Source organism: Cyclopterus lumpus, chromosome 21, assembly GCF_009769545.1.
Source record: "Cyclopterus lumpus isolate fCycLum1 chromosome 21, fCycLum1.pri, whole genome shotgun sequence".
In the NCBI taxonomy this organism is placed as follows: Eukaryota; Metazoa; Chordata; class Actinopteri; order Perciformes; family Cyclopteridae; genus Cyclopterus; species Cyclopterus lumpus.
In genome coordinates, this window is record NC_046986.1 from 5925854 (window position 1) to 5951025 (window position 25172).

The 25172-nt window shown below is 41.3% G+C and overlaps 3 protein-coding genes and 1 long non-coding RNA gene across 7 annotated transcripts; 1 reads left to right on the top strand and 3 right to left on the bottom strand.

Moving 5' to 3' along the window:
* Positions 1 to 1403: 1403 nt before the first annotated feature.
* Positions 1404 to 7984, bottom strand: LOC117750077 (serine/threonine-protein kinase pim-1-like). 2 transcript variants are annotated; one of them, XM_034560975.1, is made up of 12 exons: positions 7857 to 7984; positions 7072 to 7197; positions 6459 to 6824; positions 6029 to 6272; positions 5715 to 5938; positions 5554 to 5606; positions 3079 to 5221; positions 2752 to 2936; positions 2394 to 2651; positions 2122 to 2302; positions 1844 to 2005; positions 1404 to 1752 (listed from the first exon to the last, which is right to left on the bottom strand). In XM_034560975.1, the coding sequence occupies exons 7-12, from the start codon at positions 3617 to 3619 to the stop codon at positions 1661 to 1663; spliced, it is 1419 nt and encodes a 472-aa protein (XP_034416866.1). In that variant the 5' UTR covers positions 3620 to 5221; positions 5554 to 5606; positions 5715 to 5938; positions 6029 to 6272; positions 6459 to 6824; positions 7072 to 7197; positions 7857 to 7984; the 3' UTR covers positions 1404 to 1660. The 2 variants fall into 2 exon arrangements, with proteins under 2 accessions (XP_034416866.1, XP_034416867.1); XM_034560976.1 differs by having other exon boundaries at positions 6459 to 7197.
* A 141-nt stretch (positions 7985 to 8125) lies between these two features.
* Positions 8126 to 10483, top strand: LOC117750083. Its single transcript, XR_004611764.1, has 3 exons — positions 8126 to 8823; positions 8991 to 9071; positions 9418 to 10483. It is a non-coding gene; the product is annotated as an uncharacterized LOC117750083 (long non-coding RNA).
* A 2959-nt stretch (positions 10484 to 13442) lies between these two features.
* LOC117750080 (kalirin-like) lies at positions 13443 to 19737 on the bottom strand. 3 transcript variants are annotated; one of them, XM_034560983.1, is made up of 10 exons: positions 19277 to 19737; positions 18945 to 19107; positions 18735 to 18856; positions 18194 to 18401; positions 17352 to 17430; positions 17220 to 17271; positions 16804 to 16952; positions 16254 to 16392; positions 15612 to 16139; positions 13865 to 14126 (listed from the first exon to the last, which is right to left on the bottom strand). In XM_034560983.1, exons 4-10 carry the CDS (start codon positions 18267 to 18269, stop codon positions 14109 to 14111), a joined length of 1041 nt encoding a protein of 346 aa, XP_034416874.1. In that variant the 5' UTR covers positions 18270 to 18401; positions 18735 to 18856; positions 18945 to 19107; positions 19277 to 19737; the 3' UTR covers positions 13865 to 14108. The 3 variants fall into 3 exon arrangements, with proteins under 3 accessions (XP_034416872.1, XP_034416874.1, XP_034416873.1); XM_034560981.1 differs by having other exon boundaries at positions 13443 to 16139; XM_034560982.1 differs by lacking the exon at positions 13865 to 14126 and having other exon boundaries at positions 15490 to 16139; positions 18945 to 19166.
* Positions 19738 to 24071: 4334 nt separating this feature from the next.
* Positions 24072 to 25149, bottom strand: LOC117750750 (serine/threonine-protein kinase pim-2-like). The gene is made up of 4 exons (XM_034562082.1): positions 24962 to 25149; positions 24689 to 24869; positions 24411 to 24572; positions 24072 to 24319 (listed from the first exon to the last, which is right to left on the bottom strand). Exons 1-4 carry the CDS (start codon positions 25145 to 25147, stop codon positions 24228 to 24230), a joined length of 621 nt encoding a protein of 206 aa, XP_034417973.1. The 5' UTR covers positions 25148 to 25149; the 3' UTR covers positions 24072 to 24227.
* Positions 25150 to 25172: the final 23 nt, after the last annotated feature.

A 25172-nucleotide genomic window follows, 5' to 3' on the forward strand; every position in this document is an offset into this window, starting at 1 on the left:
TATTATAATTAGCTGAATACGTGATTGGTCAATCAGTGTTGAGATGTCAACAGCGTCTTCATTGTTAGGGTCAGCTTGGATGTCGGCCTGCAACATCTGCTGCTGCAATGTTTTGCACGGTGCATCGATACTAAAATGGTACCGCGGTACCCGTACGTTAAAAACAATACGATTTTGCATATTTTTTGTATCGATGCTTAATTAAAATAGCGCACAATCAAAGCAAAATGGTAAAAAGGGAACCATACAGATGTTTAATGTGTTACTATTATAGATAAATATACCAGTATAATATTTGTGGTATTGAGGACCTATTGTTCTTAAAACGTTTATTATTATTATTACCGTACAAGTTTTTTTGCCGCAATCTATGTTCTTAATCAGATCAGTTTATAATTTTGGTCGAATCAAAAGACGTTTATAAAAGCTTAAAGGTTCCATCAAACGACTCCATGTCATGCTGTCTGCACGCATTGACTGCAAGGGGAGACCGTTTTCATTATTATCTTGCTGTATTAATACTAATATTAATGCCATTTGTTAAGTGTTCAAAAGGCTGGGCAGGAAGAAAATGGTAAAAAGGGAACCATACAGATGTTTTATTTATTACTACTATAGATAAATATACCAGTATCGTATTTGTGGTATTGAGAACCTATTGTTCTTAAAACGTTTATTATTATTATTACCGTACAAGTTTTTTTGCCGCAATCTATGTTCTTAATCAGATCAGTTTATAATTTTGGTCAAATCAAAAGACCGTAGTTATAAAAGCTTAAAAGGTATGTTGTTCAGATCTTTTGAGTCATCTTGACATGAAATGACGGGACCGGCCCTTTATAGTAGAGATTATTTGAGGCCCGCTGCTATTATGGGATGTACGGTAATGTTTCTCCTGTCCAACAGGGAAATGCCAGATATTGAACAATCTTACGGTTTGGGCAGCGCCTCGGCTCCTGGCCGCAGTCTGCCTATATTCATATTATAATTAGCTGAATACGTGATTGGCTACATCGTGTATTGATCAGATCTTTTGAGTCATCTTGACTGGAAATGACGGATGACGTTTTGATCCGGCCCGCCGAGTATTATGAATTATAAATTATAGTAAAGACCGCTGTAACGCTTCGTACCCTCGGGGCTGCGTGTGCGCGCTCCTGCAGCAGAACACGGCAGGTTAAAGAGCGCCGTCACGCTTTCTGCTGCACACAAACAGCCTGAAAGAGCTGAGCAATAAATGAGCATTAAGAAACATCGATGCTGGTCTGTTGCCGTCATCGTGCTTCAGGAAACTCAAGTCGGCTCCTGGCCGCAGTCTGCCCATATTTTATAATAATTAGCATCGTGTATTGATCAGATATGTACCGAATCGTGTATTGATCAGATATGTACCGAATCGTGTATTGATCAGATATTTTTAGTCATCTTGACTTGAAATGACGGGACCGGCCCTTTATAGTAGAGATTATTTGAGGCCCGCCGCTATTATGGTATTTAAGGTAATGTTTCTCCCGTCCAACAGGGAAATGCCAGATTTTGAACAATGTCACGGTTTGGGCAGCGCCTCGGCTCCTGGCCAGTCTGCCCATATATAAATAAATGGAGGGCTAAAGGGATTAAATGTAAATTATGACATGCATGTGTGTGTGTGTGTGTGATACTATCTCAGCCACCGGTGATGCTTCAGCTGGTCCAGGGTGAAACGAGTATCCGGGTCCTCACATATACACGCCTTAAAGAAATCTTTGCCATCTGTAGAGAAAGGAGAAGAATGGGTGAGGTCATGTGATCCATCGCAACGTGAACTCAAATGAACAGATTTTTGTGTTTATGTTTTTCTTACTTTTGGAAAGCCACTTGGTCTCATTCAGCTTCACAAAGGTCATCCCCGGTCTAAATGACACCTTTTTTCGCATGTAGAACAGGACCATTCCTATCTGGAATACTGTCGTGGGTCCGGCTTTGTATTCCTGCCGACTGGCCCACTCTGGGGGGACGTCAGTACCTAAAATATAAAGACATAATGAAAAGAGAGTGAGGAGGAGGAAGAGCTTTGTTTCAATGTAAAAGTCACCGATGGGTGAAGTTAATAAAGAGCAGGAGTAAAACTGGACTTCTTACCATAGAAGGTGCTATAGACGTCGTCTTCTTCGCTGAAGCAGCTCAGACCGAAGTCGATGACGCGAACTCGTGGCAACTTCATGCCGGTCTCAATAAGGAGATTTTCCGTCTTGATGTCCCGGTGGAAAATGTGCTTCTCCTGGAGGTCAATGGCTGCATCCACCAACTGCTTCATTATAATCTGAAAGACAAAAAAGAGAGTTGAGGGGTCAGAGAGGAGGATGCTTGGACATGTTTTCATGGTTGTGACTGAGATGACTACAGCAGCTTACCTTAGCTTCCTTTTCCTTCAAGTAGCCTCCTTTGTCTTGAATGTAGTCGAAGAGGTCTACGGCCGGCATCGGTCTCTCCAGCACCAGGATCAGCTCCTGGTCCACAACATACCAGTCCAGTAGGTCAATGGATGCTGAATGCTGCTCTGATTGGGCCTCTAGCTTCCTTAGGACAGCGACCTCCATGGGGATCTGGAGCCCATCACTGTCTTCGTGAAAGAGGAGCTCTTCGTCTATCATAATATGCTTGATGGCGACCTAGGGGTGATACAAACAAGACTTTTTGGTTACACTTCCTGACCGTACTGTGTGTGTGTGTGTGTATGTATGTGTGTGAAAGAACATGTGAAAAACTTACAGGAAGATTATCCTCTCTGCGATAGCCAGCATACACGCATCCATATCCTCCTTCGCCAAGTTTCTCCTGCTGCTGGTACTTGGCCTTAAACATGGCTGACGGGTCTGGAACTAGGTCGTCCTTCTGAACCGGTCCATCATCGGCGCTTCTCGCGCTCAGAGCCGCCTCGGGTGGGTTTCTGCTTTCTAGAGATGAGAGAAAAAACATCACAACATGAATTTACTGACAATCACAACACGAACAAGGACAACAACACATGACGATCATTCGATGTCTCTTAAACCATTTATAGCAGAATAATAGTTCAAATATGGGGGTATAGCTTACCAGTGTCCTCTGAGGTGGACGGCAACTCATCGTTACAGAGGATGGGGTCCAGCATGGGGTCCAGGATGGGGTCCAGTCTCCTGCTTTTCTCCCTTTGTAGGATTTCCCCATCTTCTGTTCGTTTCCTCTTTAGTCCTCCAGGGACGACACTAATGTCCTCTGAGGTGGACGGAAACTCATATTCACAGGGGATGAGGTCCAGGATGGGGTCTAGCATGGGGTCCAGGATGAGGTCCAGGATGGGGTCCGGGATGGGGTCCGGGATGGGGTCCAGGATGGGGTCCAGTCTCCTGCTTTTCTCCCTTTGTAGGATTTCCCCATCTTCTGTTCTTTTCCTCTTTAGTCCTCCAGGGACGACACTAATGTCCTCTGAACTGGAAGTCAACTCATCTTTACGGGGGATGAGGTCCAGGATGGGGTCCAGTCTCCTGCTGTCCCCCCTCTGTGGGCTTTCCTCATCTTGCATTACTGCTGTATTCCCTTCTCCAGGGACGACGTCCTTCTCCTCAGCTTTGAAGAGCTTTCCTAATACTTTAGACATTACACCTGAAGACTGCTGAAGACTTTTCTAACAAAGATAGTGCTTGTTCCTGTAAGGCAATATCATATACTAATAATATTAATAAGGTATATATAGGGGAGCTGCCACTGAGTTCTATGGCTGTGCCTTTGATGAAGGGTTCCATGAGGCCACAGTCTGTGACATCACCGTGTTCCGGAATATGCAAATGAGGGTTTAGAGTAAATTCTGTGTGTACAGTTTATAAGTAAAAATGGAGGTGTCCACTGAATACATTTATACAATGCATACCATACTATGTGTATAAGCATACAATACTTAATACTGATTCTGGCTGGCTTTACTCCAAACTAATAAAATGTACTCTTTTATGAATTTCTTAAATTCACCTTTTTAAAAGGCACTTGCATTTGATACATACACATATGTTATACAATCAAAAATTGCAGCTATCTATATAATGAAGCAATATTGTCTTTAGGCACAGTGTAAAGAGGTAATTTGGCCCTAAAGCTGATTTATTAAAAATTCATTCGCACAAAATATTGACGGACACACGATTCCACAAATTATGTTGAAGGGCGGAGCTCGACACAAACGTCACGTCCAAGCTCTTGGCTCATATTTCTGTGCCGTTTTACCACGAAGATATGAATATAACCGTTGCATAAACAACGAAAAACATCGACTCCAGAGGGTTAAACAAATAAGATATAAAGTGTTAACTAGTGAGCTGTAGAGGTGCTGGAAGGCAAAATCTTAAATTAAGCCGAATTCTTCTAAAACAAGCAATGAAAAAACCCTAGTTTAATAGTAAGTTACTTAAAATTAGAATTTAAGTCTCTTGACTAAATTAAATTCAAGATTTGACACCTTAATCTGGGATTGATAATGAGCATAAAAGTAGTTAAAATAAGACATCATTTCTTAAAACAGCATAACAAATATAAGTAATGTTGTCTTAAATCAAGACACCAAAACTTTCTCATTTAATATTTTTTTATTAACTTTGCAATACAATTGCTTAACTCAACATCCAAAAAAGGACGACTTCCACATTCCAGAGCTATCATAATCTAACAGATTGAAAAGCCAGTTTTGATTTAAACCCCACTATCAAAAAAACCCATCAGTTATTGTAGCAGCATACTACAGCAATAAACACCATGTTGCATATTATCCCACAGGAAAGGTTTTCAATCTCACCAACAAATGTGCCTAACTGTGATGAACTTTTTTTTTTTAAACAGAACATCAACTTTCTTTGAAAGTCTTGCAACAGGAAGAGTGGGGCAGAGTGATGGACAAAGGGACTCACTCACTGAATGACTTCCACTCACCCATTGCTTTTGTGTAGTGAGGGGTCAAATCCTGCTCATGAATTGAATCTTGAAGTACCTCTGTCTGCAGTACTGACAGTAGTGTAGAAATGCACTTGGGGTAGGTCATGTGCAGGGCATAGTAATATGCCATGACGTAGAGAAGTCCCTCATTAAGTCTGTCCATGGTGAAGGTGGTCACAGGTGTTTTTCCGAAGGCGATCATGCAGTTGTCCTCAGAAACGAGCAGAACCGGAGAAGACAGGGGTCGCTGCTGCATGAAACCATTAGGATCCTCGGAAGTCTAGATGACACAAATAAATCAAGAAGATTAGAAAAAACATTGCAAGTAACATAAACTTGGACAGGACAGGACTAGGACATTAGTGAAATCATATTGTACTTTAAAACACACAGTCATAGTAACCCCTCAGCATTAAGCCCACTGCAAATGCTGAATGCACAGCTAGTTCCAATGATGTTAGTACTACATTAAGTACACTATGGAAAACACTTCCCCTTTGGAGCTTTTGAAATGATAAAAGTTTATCTCAAAGTAACTAAACCTAACATAAAATGTATGCCTGAAAAACTGTAACATATTAAGAAATGTTTCAGTAAGTCTGTAAATCTCACCGCTAGGACTGGGAGTTGGTCGGTTGGATGATTCGCTGCAGCTCATCCAACACCTGAAAAATAGATTCAGATAAATAATTTAAAAAATAAATAAATTTAAAAAAAAAAAGAAGTACATTCTGATGACTTCTTCTTCAAAAAAAACCAACAACATTACTTACATGATCCAGTTCTCTGAAACAAGGGTAAGCCTCTAGAATCTTTGTTGCTCTGTCTTGCTCCTTTAAAACATCAGAGGTGATGAAGCGTCTTCGAGACTCAAATTCCATGTTCAGCAAATGAGTTACCGCAGCTTTGTTTGGCTTTTTGGACGTGTACATTTCTTGGAGGGTCTTGTAGTGTCTTGCTTGGATTTTCTGGCTGTCCATGATGTCAACTGAACAAGCTGAAGACATTACAGGAATGTTATGGTGGAAAGGGGACATGAGATTTCCAAACTAACAAGTAAAACTGACAAATTAAATGTAATACATACATTCTTCACCATTGTTGTTCTGCGCTGGGGTGCTGGTTCTAGGTGACAGATCTACTGGGATGCCCATGGGACTAACAGGTGACCATTCCAGAATAATGGTGGATGTACTGGAATCTTCGTCATAGTCAGTAGTTGCAACATCTGAACTGACTTCTTGTCGTGGTTTCTTGGAAGGAGGACCTTTGGCCTTCTTTGGACTTCTGACATTTGAGAGTCTCTTCATGAGCTTTTTGGCAACATGCTCCTGCGAGGCATACATAGTTAACATTGAAAAAAAAGACAATAGGCTCAAACTTTCTTATATTCTAATTATAGCTTTCGGCAATGTCTTGCTCCATTTGAACTTTCTGTCACGATTTCGCACTGTTTGAACATAAATCTCAGTATTAACACATACCAGCAACAAGCAAAATTAACAAAATCTACTCACCCACTCATTGTTTGATGACCCGTCTTTTATCATTGGATAGTAATCCACCAGTCGCTTTGCCATGGCATTCACCTCATGTTTGGTGGGGTATCTGGAGTCCTCTGTGGCTCTTGCGATGGAGATCATGTTAGTCATAGTGTTTCTTATGAGTCGGCAGAAGAGCTCCTTGGATAGGGTCACATTGTGCTCGGTCCCCAGCCGTTTCTGTTCAAAGTAGGAGCGTCGCACCTGTTCAAGCTCACTGTCTGTGAAGACTATGTATTCTGGGTTTGACATAGTCACACATTTAGAAGTATTGGCCTCCTCTTTTGAAAAGTCACTGCCTCCAGTGGGGGGTGATTGCTGAATTTCGGGAGCAGTATCCACCTAAAACACATTTACAAACATTTATTGTGTAACTTTGTCATAGTATGTTCTTACTTGTTAGTTTAAGCATTATAATTTGGGGGATTAAAAAAACATTTTTATTTAATATCCACTGTTGAAATGGACTCAAAGCAGACATGTCTAAACTAATGACATATTTATGTATATGAACCAGATTTAAACTGTGATATTGGAAAAATGTTGTACTGTTAAACAGTTGTGTTGCACTGTGAAAGACAAACCTGACCTTTTCATCTTTATTTACAAAAAAGCCATATAGCCCGCCGCCTCAAGAAATTTTCAGGACCAGGAAAGAGGTCTTTGATGTCGTCTCGGGAAAGCGAGGGGAGTAAGTCTTCTCCAATATTAGCAGCTGGAATATAGAACAGTTAGTCAGGGCCAAGAAACAAAGGTTATCATTGAATTCCCTCAGATTTTAACATAGCAGGTGAGGACATTTTGCCAACACCCGTTGTACAATAAGCACTGTTTGGACATTTTACAAATGTTTCCTATTTTTTGACAGTGAATTTGACAGCATTTATAAATTACCGGTACAGATGTTGAAGCCATGCAAACTACAGTAAGAGTGACAATAGAGCCTTGCTAGATACAATGCATTCACATTTCACGTCAGTTAATATATTTTGTAAAGCTTGATGGACAATTGGCACCACAAATGGCACCTTTAAACAAAGGCGTTAGCATACAGATTAAACTCAGGAGCCTTGAACCGGGTCCTGTGCACGCAAAAGAGCTTCCAATGGCTCCGGCTCCTGCCTGGGCATGTGCACTGCTTAATCAATTAACCCGTAATGTTTTACAACCAGGTGTTGCTGTTTTTTCAGCATTTACAAAATGGAACCAAAGCTTAATTAGACTGAACCTATTTCTAGATGGGAATCATAATGCAACACCAGACGTTTTTTTGATGTAGATTAGCTAGCTGCTAAACTTTAGCCCATTAGCAAATCATTAAGATAGGTAGCTAAACAACGGCAGCACAACATAAAAGTAACCCCTGTAGCATACCTCTGAGTGTGGCGATTGCAACCTCGTCCAGTTTGTCCATCTTTTGACATAAATGTCGAGCAGCAGCAGGTGACCTCCGGAATAGCTGCTGCATAGGCCTAGTTCATTAAAATTGCAACGGACTCCAAAAAAAAGAAGCGCGACAGGGTGGATTGCACCATCTTCCAAGAGGGAGCGGGGGTGGGCACTCCGCCTAAATGAGTTTATTTTGCATTTATACAAATTATATTCATCTAAATAAGTTCATATTACTTTATAATGATTAAAATCGAGTCACACTCATTTGATAATTGATAAATGGTAAGTCGTTTTTGCCGTCATAAGACACTGAATTATGGTACGTTCCAGGTCATGGTTCAGACGGGTCAGACAGAGCAGGGGCAAACGCAGGTCGGACTCCAGCTAGCTAGCTAACTGCTAGCTAACTGCTAGCTAACTGCTAGCTAACTGCTAGCTAACTGCTAGCTAACTGCTAGCTAACTGCTAGCTAACTGCTAGCTAACTGCTAGCTAACTGCTAGCTAACTGCTAGCTAACTGCTAGCTAACTGCTAGCTAACTGCTAGCTAAAAACGGGGGAAATGATTTGGCGCTGTGTTATTTGCTTTGTGTTCGTGGCTCTCACTCTCAAATCTTTATTGAGTCATATTAATACTGCTCATAGTCGCAGTCCAGATTTTCGCGTTGTTTGTGGAATTGATGGATGCACCAAAGAGTATCGAGTCTACAACTCGCTATGGTATCACATTAGAAGAAACCACCACGAACACCTGGAAAGTGGCAGCAGCAACTCACGGAGAGAGAGGTCAACAGCAGGCCCGGAAGCCTCTTCAGCGGTGAATGCGTGGGCATACAGGCCAGCTGAGAGAGCATCAAACGGATGAAGCAGTGGTGGACAACAGGGTGCAAGATGTAATGACTGTTGGGTCATGTCCTGCTGTAGACTCTTCTGCATCATGTCAGTCAGAGGTAAGTCTGTTGTTTCCTTCAGTACACAGCTAAGCTTTATTATCAATCTTTTTATGTCTCACCATTTCAAAACAAATCTCAACTGGATTGTCATAACATGCTATTTTATCACTGCATATCAGTGTTTGTGGCAACAGTGTGTTTTATTATACGTTCTTTTTTTTAAGGATGACATCAGGCGTAACACTCTGACCAGACAAGCTACTGCTATTATGTTGACTGCAAGAGAAAAACACCATCTTTCACAGGTTTGTCTACATACAACATTATTACATTCCTTTCATCTGTGGCTCTGTTGATGATCTGCATGTCAAATCCAAGTCAGTTTACAGTTATTTAGTCTCCCTTAGCTGCAACTTAACTTGTATCTCCATGAGATTTCATTTTTAATAATGCCTTGTATTTGCTCTCTGCTATCTAGTTAGGATAATTTCATATTTTGAATTTAATTTTAATAATGCCTTATCAATTCGTTGAAAAGCATCATTGTATTGATGCTACTCTTATTAATATTTTTTATTATTTATAAAAGAGATTGTGTGCTAAACAATTTTAAAACTGGACTGTTTGGATTTAATTTGCTTGTTTTTTCAGAGAGGTGTGAATGATGTTGTGGCAGCAATGCAGCAATATCAAGCCCTGTTGGTGACTAATCTGAGGAGTCAGCTACAAACTGTATTCCAGCAACATCAAGGAAGTGAACTTGAAAAGGAAGCAATGGCAGTATTCGACCGGATTGAGGATCCATTTTCCTCTCTTGCAACAACATACAGGCAGGACAACGTGATTAAGGAACATTTCAATTTTGTGGAGTCAGAGGAGGTTTCTGTTGGGTATACTGCCTGCTTGCAGAAAAAAGGGACAAAAAGGGTCCTCTCCACAATAACAACATGTTTTCATTACGTACCTCTGATTAAAAGTTTAGAACAGTTATTGTCCCATCCAAAAGTTTTAGAAATGATAGATCAGCTGCAAAAATACACAAGTGGTGGTTATCTGTATGACATCATAGATGGAGAGCTCATGAAATCGCACCCTTTATTTTCCGCCCGGCCCTCTGCTTTACCTGAGTTTGGACTTGTGAGCAATATCTATGTAATTAACTCATCATTATATTGTTATATACTAATGTTCGCTATGATGGAAATTACATGGCATATACAATAGAGATTCCAAACATGGCACAAGCAACTGAACTCATAGCATCTGATAATCTGGTAGATTTCACTCCATATTATAGTTATACTCACAAGGATGTGACATATGTCCCTACAAAATATTATCTGGGAGATGTGCTTGGGCTACACAGAGCCTCATCTGATGGACTGTAAAAGGCGCACTGTTTAATGTGTTAACATTATGTGCCACAAACTGTGCTTCTTGACCGTCAAATGTTGTTGTTTCATGATTCTTTCTTCTTCAGATGAACAATCAGTTAGCAGTCAGATGCCGATGCTGCAGGATACTGCATGTTCTTTTGTGATTCAGGATGCAATTGGGCCATTTTTTCATTTTGTTTTGTTTATGGGCCATGCAGTTTTCATTCAGCATGGTTATTTGTATTATGTTGTGTGTTGTATAGACAAGTCTGCTGTCATCTTAATATGTTGGATATGAAGCAGCAGGTTCTGCCCTGCAATGGAAATAATAATAATAATTTAAAAAAAACTTGAATTGTCCTTGTTTCATGGAATTCTTAAATTGAGAAGTTGTGCAAATGGTCTTATTCTTAAAATAAGGCAAATAATCTTGTCACTGCACTGGGTTTTATTGTAAAACATTGTTATAGTCTGTTTCTGGTTCATTCTAGCTCAAAATTAGCTGGTATATCTTATCAAGAAAAAGTAAGGCATACTTTCTTAAAATGAGATAATGTTTCTAATCAAAACATGCTTGACAAGATTAATATTCTTTTTGGGCAAAAAATAAGACTTATTTTCTTGATACAAGGCTTTTTTTACTTTCTTGAAATTCCTTTTTTGCAGTGCAGTAGTTCAGCAGCGTCGTTAGCCTGACGTTCATGAGCATCATCTCTGGTGGAAGAGCTCCACAGCAGAAAACTGGAATTTTAGACAAAAACAACACGAGACGCACCGAGGCAGCCATCTTGGAGGTCTTCAACCAGTAAAGAATTATGACGCCAGTGCATCCACCCAGTATACTGTTGACATTTCTATCGTGCTATGGCGCCACCCAGTGGACACATATGCACACACACACACACCTTTTACAATGAGACAGGAAACTACAAACAAGCAGGTTCTTTATTAGCAAAGAGTAACAAACCAGCAGGTCTATGGAGTAAGAAGAGGCAGCCTACACAGAAGCATAACGTTTCTCTATGGAGGGGGGGGGGCTGCCACGGTGCTACGCGGCTCGCCAGGCCATGGCAGATGCATTGTGGGATTGTTTCAGCCAGAAGATCGGAGTGTCTAGAATGTAAAAGGTGTGATTAGAGGGTTTAATAAGACAGCAGGGTCACCTGACCGCAATAATACTTGTGTGTTTCTGCTACTTTACTCAAGTGTTTTAATTTTCTGCAACTTTATACTTCATTTGATACAATGTCCATTATTTTTTATAGATTCAGAGTAATAATTATGTAGGAAATGAGGAGTCTTCTATTCCCCTTGGCCGTCACCTGTGGCCGTTTATTTCTCTTTCCAACACCTGCCTTGACATTTACTTCCTGGTGTCCTTTAACACCCCTCGTTACCAGGGTTACGCCCCTTCTCTTACCTGGTCTTGGTACTATAAAAAGGAACAATATGCAACATATTACTGTGTTAAATCATACAATGACCATGACAAGGAAAAGTTGAAATACTAGCTTCTTTGACATCAATGCTAAGGCCAGAATGTTTACGCCCACATTGAGTACCCGGGTAACGTTACTCATGCCCATCCCAGCTATCTATCCATCTTATCTTATAGAAACCATCTTTTCTGTTTACTTCAAATCTCCACTTTAAGTTGAGTGCTCAACCTGGCAACCCGGGTGAGCTCTGACTCTCAGGAGGAGGGAGACGACTCTCTCCATATGTTTTAATCCGGCCTGCGGTCCTCGTTTTTAAACGTTAGCCGTTAGTTCCTTTGTATGTTTTGTTGCTAATATATTTGTTACCCGACATTTTTAAGATGGTACCATCTTGGTAGAAAACGTCTCAGCTGAGCTACGCAACGTTTTGTATTTCAATATAATTATATTTGACCAGTTTAATTTCAGATGGGCAGACGGGAATTTTAGAAAAAAACGGTCGTCTTTACGGGAAACTATTAACAACTTTTAACAAGACAGATGTACAGACCTCTGAAAAGCTGAAGTATTCAGGTGTTTTGTTGAAATATAGAGTATTTTTGTACCTCAGGAAGAAGAGTGCTAATGCTAAAATGCTAGAATGCAGATTTGACTTTGTCATTTGAAATGTCAACGAAAAGGATGAAATCCTGAAAGGAATCCGGCTCTTTGAAAGATAAATGAAACCAGCAGAGACCCGGACCTGTTTCCCATTTCGGGACCTTAGAACTGCAACCGAATTCTGCTTTTTGGGCCTCGTTCACGTCCATTTGCTCACTTCAGGAATTCAGGATTACCTTCGATTGTTAGAAAGTTATGATTTGTTTTAAAGCACCTTTGTTGTCATGAACTGAAGGCAGTGAGTGTGTTCCTTCTAAGAGAATCTACTCTGAATCAAGCAGCAAAAGAAAAAGTTGTATGGAGGCCCAGAGACCCTAATATTAAATGAATAAGACATTATACATTGTATGTATTGTATTGATAATACAAAATGTAATATACGTAATATGTACCTTTTCATGATCACAAAGCTTATGACCATGTGTGATTTTCTTTTGCCATTTCACCTGATTCACACTTTAAGCCACTTTATCAATTAGTAACTAATTTCATTATTTCAGTATTTCATGGTTAAATTTAATAATTTGATCGTATCTATTTATATGATTATTTGTTTGACTTATTCATTCAATATACGTCTCCAAAGATGAAAACCAACAACTGTCATTCTGTTGAGCTGCAACTAATATTGATTATGGAATCAGTTTAAAAATAAATAAAAACGTAAAGACTGATGATTTCTGCACTAATCTGGTCAACTACAAGCACCATCAGCTACTTCACAGTACATTTAGCAGTAACTTGTAACCAGCAAGTACTTTTCATGTTTATTTTTAACAACACAAAGTATTCTCTGAGTATAAGGAGATGATTAAAACATGTCGCTCTGTTGCATTTTTCCCTTTGAGGAGGCGAAACTGAGATGAAACACGGCTGTTTCACGGGTACCTGAACAGATCTCATTGCGGCTGCAATGAAAACACAAAAGTATAACAATTTGAGATTTGCATGTAGGGCTGGGTATCGCTAGTAATATATATATATATATATATATATATATATATGCCCAGATCTGTCTCCTAAAAGGATCAAATGCAGGTAGTTTGGGTACTACTTGGTTCTGGGTTATTTCGGGCCGATACCCAGCCCTAGACTTGCATGGCTGTTGTAGACGGTGTGGCTTGCTTACATTTGCACCATTCTGCATCCCCGGCTGCATGAAAATAAATGCTAACTATTGCGGCGCACTAAATGCTCGCGGGGTGGGGGTGCAAAATGTCCAGAAAGGGGGCATTGTGAAAGCATTTTGGTGAAAGCAGAGGACAGCACTTGTGACGGCAGAACACATTCTACATTTCTTTTTCTTTTTTTTGTACATTCATCAGTAGAAACAAGACAAGTAAACAGACTCTTCCGTCTAAATCAGAGGCCGATTCAACAGCCGCATTAACTATTTTACAAGATCAATGAACCCGAACACTCTGATCGGTTACTCGACACAGTGGCTGGTAGACAAAATGTACAAACGGAAAACGGAGAATTCTCAACAGGTTCGGTTCAAGAAAACAAGATTTCTCACCTGATTTCTAACCCTATTCCCTGATTATTCTACATATTTTTGTAAACTACCTAACCTTTTTTTAGTTGATGTTTTTTGTAAACAGTGAAACAATTTAAATTGTAGTGTTCCCGTGTAGTCCATCGTCTTGCTCTCCGAGGTTAATCCGTGATTTCTTTGTGTCTTTTCCCACTCAACTGCAGTTCGTTGTGGTTCATGACGGCAACAGTTCAGCTTTCTATCCGTCGGTGACTTGGATGTAAACTCACAACACTATTCACGGCGTAAACTCCGCCGCTGCACAGTCCAGCAGCTGTTTAGCGACTTCAGCGGGTAGGCCGGGTCGCTCCGGGGCAAACGGCGAACATTTCAAACCCAACACAAGTCCTGAAATAAATAAACATATGATAATAAATACATTTTAAAAAAGGTATATCGCAGCGAGGTTCGACGCTGTTGCGTACCAGTCTTTTCCAAGGAGCTTTCCAGTGTTGGTGGTTTAAAATCACAGCCACTGTTGTTAACATGCGGGGGGGAGGGTGGGTTCCGTTATGCTTAAATCTTTATTAAATAATTACTTTTGTTGAGAGGATTTCCCACGAGAGACTTGGACAAACGAGGAGAACGTAGAATGAACGTTAGCGGAGATGTGGACCGTAAGAACATTCATGAGCATCGATACGAGTAACATCCACGCCATCGAGGGGAAAACCTGCTCGTTGCACCCGGATTTCATTCGTGAAGTTTTCTCAACAAAAAAAAAGGCAAAGCGATCTTTAGCGAAATATCGACCTCAGGAAAAGAACCCCAACTAAGCCGCCATTTACCAACTCCATCAGATTCCTTTTCAACCAGTTTAGACTCATTAAAAAAGGAACATTTTGTTGCATTTACGTTTATCCGTTTGCTGAAATAGAATATAGATATAAGTATGTTTACTCTTGTGTATAATCACCTGAAACTACCAATTGTTATGCATTTGTTACCAGAGAAAGCCTTTTTTTTAAAAATATATATATCTGCATAAAAGACCACTAAGTCCGCTGTGTTTTTTCCTACGGAAGCCCAGAAAGGCCAAACCAAACTTTAGCATGCCACGGTAGTTCTCCGACACGCCCGCTTTCAGTTGGTTACAATCTGCGACCTCGCCTCTAGATGGCGCCATGACCTGCACACTGCAGCTTTAAATCCTCCGTGGGAGTTTCTCGTGACACAAAATCAGATCGAAGACATTGTTGGCGGTTTTGCTTTTAGCGATTTTACCATTTTTGTACTCCTGTGGGCTCAAAGTGTCACGAAAAGCTTTTTTTAAAAATATGTTCAGACGCGTTGGCTACAACATGTTAGCAGAGCGTGGGACAGTTGCCCCAGAGCCCCTGAGCAACAGGCCGAATGAAACTACCCCCCCTTTAACACAATGGTCTCCTGCCTCCAATATAACATCTGTCCCTGAAAAAATAAACATTACAAATATAAACTAATATGTTGACATTAAGCCCGCTCACAGTGTGTTTTTCTAAATGCTAATTTCCTCAACTTTGAGGTTCTTTGGGTTCTCATGGGGGTTCTAGGCTGCTTATGGGGCCCTGCTTCAAGTCTAATGGTTGTTACCGGGGGAACAAAAGATCAAATGAATGTGTTTGTTTGATATTTAATTGCAGACTATCATGAATTTTAATTATTTCTTCTGCTTTTAAGTTTAGTGGTCGACAGAGTGGCCTCGTGGTCCTTTATGAAGACGTAGATCCCTTCCCCACTCACGCATTAATAAATACTAAAGATCATTAAATGCTTATAATACACAGCAGTGTTGTTGTGGGTGACACTCGGAGCTCCTGTCCGTCACAGCGTGTTGCCCAAGCTGCTGCTCACCAGCCCTTTGATGTTAGTGACGGGCCGCACGTCATGCAGCTGTCTCCGTCGGTCAATAAATGTGGCCAATCGCGTCGTGTCCAGCGGCGTCTTGGAGTACTCCCCGCCGTGCGCACCCCCGCGGCCCACCCACGGGTGCTGCAGGCAGGAAGTAGCGCTCGGCCTCTTCCTGGGATCCTGCTGCAGCGCCGAGGACACGAAGTCCCTCGCCGCCTGGCTCACGTCGCGGAAGTACTCGTCCGGGAAGCAGAAGTCCAGGCGGCAGATGTTGACGCAGGTCTCCTCCGGCGACTCGTCCAGGAACGGGGACACGCCGCTGAGCGCCACGTAGGCCAGCACGCCGACGCTCCACACGTCCGTGGCGACGGAGACCGGCGTCCCGCGGATGAGCTCGGGCGCGGCGAACTCCGGGTTCCCGAGCAGGAGGTGGACGTACCGGCGGTGGGCGGACAGCTGCACGGCGTCGCCGAGGTCGATGAGCTTGATGCCCGGGGTGGGAGAGTGGAGGTCCACCATGATGTTCTCAGGCTGCAGCGCAGACGCACGGATTCAGAGTCATTTCAAAAGGCATAAAAAAACAGCAACAAAAAACTCATTGATCTCAGGTCAAGTCACACACACACACACACACACACTTCTCACCTTCAGATCCAGGTGAACCACTCTGCAGGTATGAAGGTGCTGCAGGGCCTCGAGTGTCTCTCTGATGAAGAACGCCACCTTCTCCTCCATCAGCTCATCGTGGGCAACGAGGTAATCGAGTAAACGACCATCCTCCAGCCTGACACACAAACACACATTGAGTAACATGTAGATAAAGCTTTAATAATGTCATCTAAAGTAAGCGGTGCAGCAAAGGGAACAAAACGGCTGCAAAAGACAAACACATAAAGTTTGAATAGGGCCAAAATAACCAAAAAACAACCACAAAGAGACTCAAAGTTAGCATAAAAAAAAACATAAAACGACTAAAGAGACCGAAACAATTGGAAAAAGATGCCAAACAGGTGAGAAGAGACACAAAATGACTATAAGACATAAAGCAACTACGAATAGATGCAAAATACCAACAACAACAAAAGTAAACAGTTAGAAAGTGACACAAAATGACCACAAAGAGATGCGTAAGCATTACAAAGGGACAGTAAACAACAACAAAAAGAGGCTCAACAACAATTTAGTCAAGACGTACTGCTCCAGGATCAGCATTAGAGAGGTGGGAGACTCGTAGGTGTCCAACAGCGCCACCAGCTGGTGATGCTGTACGTGTTGGAGGACGTCCGCCTCATGAGCCACCTGCTCCTTCTTCTGCATCTTCTTACTCACAAACTTCACCGCAACCTGAACAGAAGAAGAGTGTTCAGGTGGTTACGTCACGGGCACTGTACCTTTAAATGGTCTCGACGCACCTGAAAATCAACACTTAATAGTGCAATAATGAAATACACTGGAATTTAAATAATCTACGTGCATCTGGAAACCCCAAAATAGACCAAACTGCAGTCTAAATTTAAACTTATGATACATCAAAGACACATTTAATTGTAACAATGTAATAACTTTATTTACACTGAAACACACTTTACATTATTTCAGGGGGTGCCATACCTCTTTCTTTGTAGACTTGTTGAGACATTTTCTCACCACTGAAAACCGCCCCCTGTTGACACAATTAAAGTCAAGAGAAGCTGAATTAAAAGAAAAAACTATGAATAACTCAGTAGTTTGCGACCAGTTTACCTTCCAATCTCACAGATCTCGGAGAAGGTGGACTCAAAGTTCTCTTTCCACTGGATCCCAGTTCCATCGTACCCAGAGTCTGGACGGGGAGAGAGAGGACGCTTTAAAGAGTGAACACTTTTTATTTTCAACACGGCATGAGCTTTTTCTCTTCAATAGGATGTCATTTGTTCTGTCCCACACAATATATATATATATATATACATATATATATATATTGACATATATATATATATATATATATATATTTATTTATATATATAAATATATATATATATATATATTGTTAGATATATATTTATATAAATTTATATAAATATATATTGTTATATATAAATATTTATATATAACAATATATAACAGTCTCTAGGGGTTAGCGGGCAATTCGACTTTTAGTTTAGTCTAATAAACTGTGGATATGTCTTTACTGTGAGCGGCTTTGATCTATAAATAGTTTGTATTATTAAGATTAGCTGTTTAGCTAACCATGTTCTCCACACATGTGTTTTCATGACTTGTGGGGACATAAATTGCCAGAGCAGCGAGTCTGAGGGCGAGAGAGGAGGAAAAGACGCGGTGAAGCAGCGCGGCATCATGGGAGTTGTGGTCCTTTAGAGTTCCTCATACAGGAGGGGCATATTCTAACAATTTGGCTTAAAACTGGATCATAAGTTGATTCGTGACGCGTGCAGTGAAGGGATCCGATTAAAAATTACGTATTTCTCTGGGTTAGAACATAAACAGACATTTTAATGTTGTATACATTTACATAATACACTTTTAACCTCTTTGCATATTGATCCAAATAAATAATAATAATTCCCCCCCACACACACACACACCTTCCTGTCGGTACTCCACAGTGTAGCTGCTGACGGCACAGTGAGCGGATGAAGCCGGAGGCGACCAGTGGATCATCACCGCCGTGCTGCTGCCCTCCTGGGCCACCGGCCTCCCAGGGGATGCTGGGATACCTGCAGGAGATGAGAGGGGGGGGGGGCGATCACTCTCTCTCTCTCTCTCTCTCACACACACACACACACACACACACTACATTGACTTAAATTCATGTTCAGGAGACGTTAAACTAAGTGTTGACCCTAAAATGTAATTATTTACTTTATCTGTCCCCGTGAGGAAGGCCAGTCCCCACAATGTTAACCGATTTATGTCCCCACAAGTCATGAAATATATATATATATATATATATATATATATATATATATGAATAAAATATATATATATATATATATATAAATATGTATTTATATAAATTTATATATATATATTTATATAAATATATATATAAATATATACCCATCTGAGAAAAACTAATCCAGCGCTGACTAAGGTGAAATGCTCCTTTTAATCCGTGACCGTCACCTTGAACTTTAATGGAGGCGGAGGAGGAGGCGGAGCCGTGGTCGTTAACGGCTACGCAGGTGTAGATGCCGGTGTCCTGAGGCATCAGATTGCAGATCTTCAACAAGATGTCGCCTGTGTCCCTGGAGAGGAGGAGGAGGAGGAAAAATGAGTAGGAAGTGGAAGAAGGCGATGTGAAGGAGGCTTCACCCACGTGGGCGTTGCCGTTACCTGATGTCGATGGTGAAGCGGTTGTTGCTGGTCACGGGGTTCTGGTCGGGGCCCTTCAGGGTGACGGAGGGTTTGGGTCGTCCACACACTTTACAGCAGAGGACCACGGTCTCCCCGAACGCACACACCACGTCCGACAGAGCGACGAGGAACTCTGGAGCCACTGCAGGCGAGGCAGAATATCTTTGTTTGTTTGTTTGTTGTTGTCATACTCATATCATCCTAAAAAAAATCATTCATGTTTTCATCCAGGTGAGTTTTAATCTTCTCCATACACTCAAAACACAAGGTACATGTATTGGGTTTGAGCAAAACGTGTAACTGAAACTCACTCGTCTGAATATTTCGCCTGGAATGGTTCACGTCAGCCTCTTGTGGCCAAAATGGGTATTACAGTGTTACACACGGAAGGATGACAGTTGCTATTCAGTATTTCAGATGCTTTTATTGCCTGTGAACACACCAAGACAGTCTATTAACAACTGCGTCACAACTTAACTGTCTGTGTGCCGCTGGTCTAACTTGCTTGCTTTTTGACAAGAATTACATTAATTGTGAACAGACAACCTGAAACTATACATGCTCACACACACACACACACACAACTGTTTACATCTGTCACTGGACACAACATGTATGGAATATTACATGGGACAATGCAATTCTCAGGCCAGGTTACTGATGCTACAATGGCGCTAAAACGCTAGCTCGCGATTAGCATCATTTAGCTAATTGCGCTAGCCTTAGTTAGCCGTCTTCTCTTTCAGTCCTAAACACTTAGCTAATAACTATCACAACATAGCACTGCAAAAGCAAGCGAAACATGAATCCATGTGGCGCGTGTGTACTTCTCTCACCTGTGAACACACCTAGACAGTCTATTAACAACTGCGTCACAAGTTAACTGTCTGTGTGCCGCTGGTCTAACTTGCTTGCTTTTAGACAAGAATTACCGCACCAATCATGCTAAAACCCGCTCCTGGTCTAACGTGACCGATTCTTATTTCCTGGTCTAACGTGACCGTTTCATATTTCCTGGTCTAATGTGAATGTTTCTTATTTCCAGTCTTTATTCCAGTTGTGTACAGTAACGAAGTTACGTTACTACATTTTGCAAAGAAAACTGATACTTTTACTCTAATACATTTCCCCTGAAACCTTCGTTACTCGCCACAAAATCAAATATATCTTTATAAAAAAATGAACCATGAGACCAACGTCGAGGACTGTGGTGGAACTCAGACTCCAAGTGAGCAGGTTGAATCAGTGGTGCTAGCTTGAAGTTAAATCATTGGTTAATCAAGTCAGTGCTCTCAAAGCCGCCTTTATTTTTGATGCCCAGTGATGCCCAGGATGCTAACTTAGCTAGCGACTAGCTACATGAGTAGATGACTGATTTCATGATGGAAGCAGAAATGGAAGCTCCTGCTACTCCCGCAACAAACGACGGTGGTGACGAAGACCAACATCGGATACATGGTGTATGTTAGGCCTTCGTACCACCTGGTCTAACGTGACCTTTTCCTAATTCCCGGTTATTTTCTGGTCTAACGTGACCGTTTCTTAATTCTTGGTCCAAGGACCCGTTTCTTAATTCTTGGTCTAATGTGACCGTTTCTTTTGTTATTTTATGCAGCAACAACTTATCCTGTCAGCAGAAAAATGGCTTGATATGAATTTAACATTTTGATAAAGTCCATGCTGTACAATTTCTAAGAAATAAGAAATATCTGGAAATATCTGAGATTAGCTGTGGCTCTGGGCTCACCAGCAATTTTTGACTTTTTGACACCGAAATTCCAGGTTTATTGACAACAGGATTAAAAATCATATTAAAGTAAAAAATGAAAGAAAAGATAAATTTTTTAAATAAAATTTTATTATTTTCAAAGCAGCAGCAGCAGCAGCTCCTGAACCATCCAGAGCTCTCTAAGAAAACGAGAAAAAAACTCCCCAAAATGGGAAGAAATCTCGGAAGAGGCAATTCAAAGAGAGATCCCCTCTTCTCAGACGGATGGGCCTGTGCCTGGATCTGAAAAATAAGACAATTGTTAGAACATAAATAATATAATGTGATTCAAATTAAAACAGCTATCTATCTATAGGGTAGTTTATGTTTAAATGTAAATTAAGACGTGTGTGTGTGTGTGGTGTGATACTATCTCAGCCACGGGTGATTCCTCAGTTGCTCCAGGGTGAAACGCTGATCCGGGTCCACATGCATGCAACTCTGGGGGGACGTGGGTACCTAAAATATACAGACATAATAAAAAGACAGTGAGGAGGAATATTATGTATTACTATTATAGATAAATATACCAGTATCGTATTTGTGGTATTGAGAACCTATTGTTCTTAAAACGTTTGTTATTATTATTACCGTACGAGTTTTTTTGCCGCAATCTATGTTCTTAATCAGATCAGTTTATAATTTTGGTCAAATCAAAAGATCGTAGTTATAAAAGCTTAAAGGTTCCATCAAACGACTCCATGTCATGCTGTCTGCACGCATTGACTGCAAGGGGAGACCGTTTTCATTATTATCTTGCTGTATTATTACTAATATTAATGCCATTTGTTAAGTGTTCAAAAGGCTGGGCATGAACAAAATGGTAAAAAGGGAACCATACAGATGTTTTATTTATTACTACTATAGATAAATATACCAGTATCGTATTTGTGGTATTGAGAACCTATTGTTCTTAAAACGTTTATTATTATTATTACCGTACGAGTTTTTTTGCCGCAATCTATGTTCTTAATCAGATCAGTTTATAATTTTGGTCAAATCAAAAGACCGTAGTTATAAAAGCTTAGAATCGTAAAACACGGGACGAGATGTTAAAACTGTCCATTGTGCCAATAGATGGTATGCACTCACATGAGCTTTGCCGTGATGTTGACAGAGTGGCATGGGAGGTTTATTTCTTAAACTGGGTTAAGATGTCAATTTTGGGACACATCATCAGTAGTGTGCCTTCGAATAGTGCCTTAGTGGGTGTTTCGGCCTTTAATCACTAAACACCCTCAACAAAGGTGGCCAGCTAAAGGGTGATCAAGCCTTAGCTTGTGTCCCATGCCCAATTAAGATTTCCCACGGGACTATGCAAGGCAGGGGCGTCCACTTCCCTGAGCCAGCCCTACAGCTGACCGCATACCTCATATGCCCTCCTCAAGTTGGAGGGATCTGAATTGGGTTCCCCTGTGGGGGTGGGGGGGTCATGAAGTTATAGCCCAGCAAGGGTCCTTCTGTTTGATCCAGATCCACTGGCTGCCTCTTTCAGCTGCTTGAGAAACTGCTCTGATGGTCCGGCCCTTTATAGTAGAGATTATTTGAGGCCCGACGACATTATGGGATTTATGGTAATGTTTCTCCTGTCCAACAGGGAAATGCCAGAGTGTGAACAATCTTACGGTTTGGGCAGCGCCTCGGCTCCTGGCCGCAGTCTGCCATATTTATATTATAATTAGCTGAATACGTGATTGGTCAATCAGTGTTGAGATGTCAACAGCGTCTTCATTGTTAGGGTCAGCTTGGATGTCGGCCTGCAACATCTGCTGCTGCAATGTTTTGCACGGTGCATCGATACTAAAATGGTACCGCGGTACCCGTACGTTAAAAACAATACGATTTTGCATATTTTTTGTATCGATGCTTAATTAAAATAGCGCGCAATCAAAGCAAAATGGTAAAAAGGGAACCATACAGATGTTTTATGTATTACTATTATAGATAAATATACCAGTATCGTATTTGTGGTATTGAGAACCTATTGTTCTTAAAACGTTTGTTATTATTATTACCGTACGAGTTTTTTTGCCGCAATCTATGTTCTTAATCAGATCAGTTTATAATTTTGGTCAAATCAAAAGATCGTAGTTATAAAAGCTTAAAGGTTCCATCAAACGACTCCATGTCATGCTGTCTGCACGCATTGACTGCAAGGGGAGACCGTTTTCATTATTATCTTGCTGTATTATTACTAATATTAATGCCATTTGTTAAGTGTTCAAAAGGCTGGGCATGAACAAAATGGTAAAAAGGGAACCATACAGATGTTTTATTTATTACTACTATAGATAAATATACCAGTATCGTATTTGTGGTATTGAGAACCTATTGTTCTTAAAACGTTTATTATTATTATTACCGTACGAGTTTTTTTGCCGCAATCTATGTTCTTAATCAGATCAGTTTATAATTTTGGTCAAATCAAAAGACCGTAGTTCTAAAAGCTTAAAAGGTATGTTGTTCAGATCTTTTGAGTCATCTTGACTTGAAATGACGGGACCGGCCCTTTATAGTAGAGATTATTTGAGGCCCGCTGCTATTATGGGATGTACGGTAATGTTTCTCCTGTCCAACAGGGAAATGCCAGATATTGAACAATCTTACGGTTTGGGCAGCGCCTCGGCTCCTGGCCGCAGTCTGCCTATATTCATATTATAATTAGCTGAATACGTGATTGGCTGAATTGTATATTGATCAGATCTTTTGAGTCATCTTGACTGGAAATGACGGATGACGTTTTGATCCGGCCCGCCGAGTATTATGAATTATAAATTATAGTAAAGACCGCTGTAACGCTTCGTACCCTCGGGGCTGCGTGTGCGCGCTCCTGCAGCAGAACACGGCAGGTTAAAGAGCGCCGTCACGCTTTCTGCTGCACACAAACAGCCTGAAAGAGCTGAGCAATAAATGAGCATTAAGAAACATCGATGCTGGTCTGTTGCCGTCATCGTGCTTCAGGAAACTCAAGTCGGCTCCTGGCCGCAGTCTGCCCATATTTTATAATAATTAGCTGAATCGTGTATTGATCAGATATTTTTAGTCATCTTGACTTGAAATGACGGGTCCGGCCCTTTATAGTAGAGATTATTTGAGGCCCGCCGACATTATGGGATGTACGGTAATGTTTCTCCTGTCCAACAGGGAAATGCAAGAGATTGAACAATCTCACGGTTTGGGCAGCGCCTCGGCTCCTGGCCATATTTATATTATATCGAGGAGAAGATCCGGATGCGACGTTCTGATTATTGTCTTCACCTTGAATTGTGCGTAAAAGCAACATGAATGAACTGACGGTAGAGAGACAGTCATATTTAAATAAGAGAGCAGCAAGATGATAGGCTAACCATATCATTGTTTCCTTGTGCTTATTGAATAGAGTGGACCAGCTGATCTGCGCGGCTGGTGTTACGATGACAGCGGGTAAAAATTGATTGGCAGACGTATGAGGAATAAATAAATGAAGACGTGTGTGTGTGTTTGTGTGTGTGATGCTATCTCAGCCACGGGTGATGCTTCAGCTGGTACAGAGTGAAACGAATATCCGGGTCCGCACATAAGGACGCCTCAAAGAAATCTTTGCCATCTGTAGAGAAAGGAGAAGAATGGGTGAGGTCATGTGATCCATCGCAACGTGAACTCAAATGAACAGATTTTTGTGTTCATGTTTTTCTTACCTTTGGAAAGCCAACTGGTCTCATTCAGCTCCTGAAAGGTCATCTCCGGTGTAGATGCCGCCTTGTGTCGCATGAAGAACAGGACCATTCCGATCTGGTATACTGTCGAGGGTCCCGCTTTGTACTCCTCCCGACTGGACCACTCTGGGGGGATGTGAGTACCTAAAATATACAGACATAATAAAAAGACATTGAGGAGGAGGAAGAGCTTTGTTTCAATGTAAAAGTCCCCGATGGGTAAAGTTAATAAAGAGCAGGAGTAAAATTGGACTTCTTACCATAAAAGGTGTCAAAGGCGTCGTCTTCTTCGGCGAAGCAGCTCAGACCGAAGTCGATGACGCGAACTCGCGGCGCCTTCATGCAGGTCTCAATAAGGAGATTTTCCGGCTTGATGTCCCGGTGGAAAATGTGTTTCTCCTGCAGGTCAATGGCTACACTCACCAACTGCTTAATTATAACCTGAAAGACAAAAAAGAGAGAGTTGAGGGATCAGAGAGGATGCTTGGACATGTTTTCATGGCTGAGACTCTGAGATGACTACAGCAGCTTACCTTAGCTTCCTTTTCTTTCAAGTGGCCTCCTTTGGATTCAATGTAGTTGGAGAGGTCTACGGCCGGCATCGGTCTCTCCAGCACCAGGATCAGCTCCTCGTCCACAATGTACCAGTCCAGCAGGTCAACGTGTGCTGAATGCCGCTCTGATTCGGCCTCTAGTTTCCTTAGCACAGCGACCTCCATGGGGATATGGAGCCCATCAGTGTCT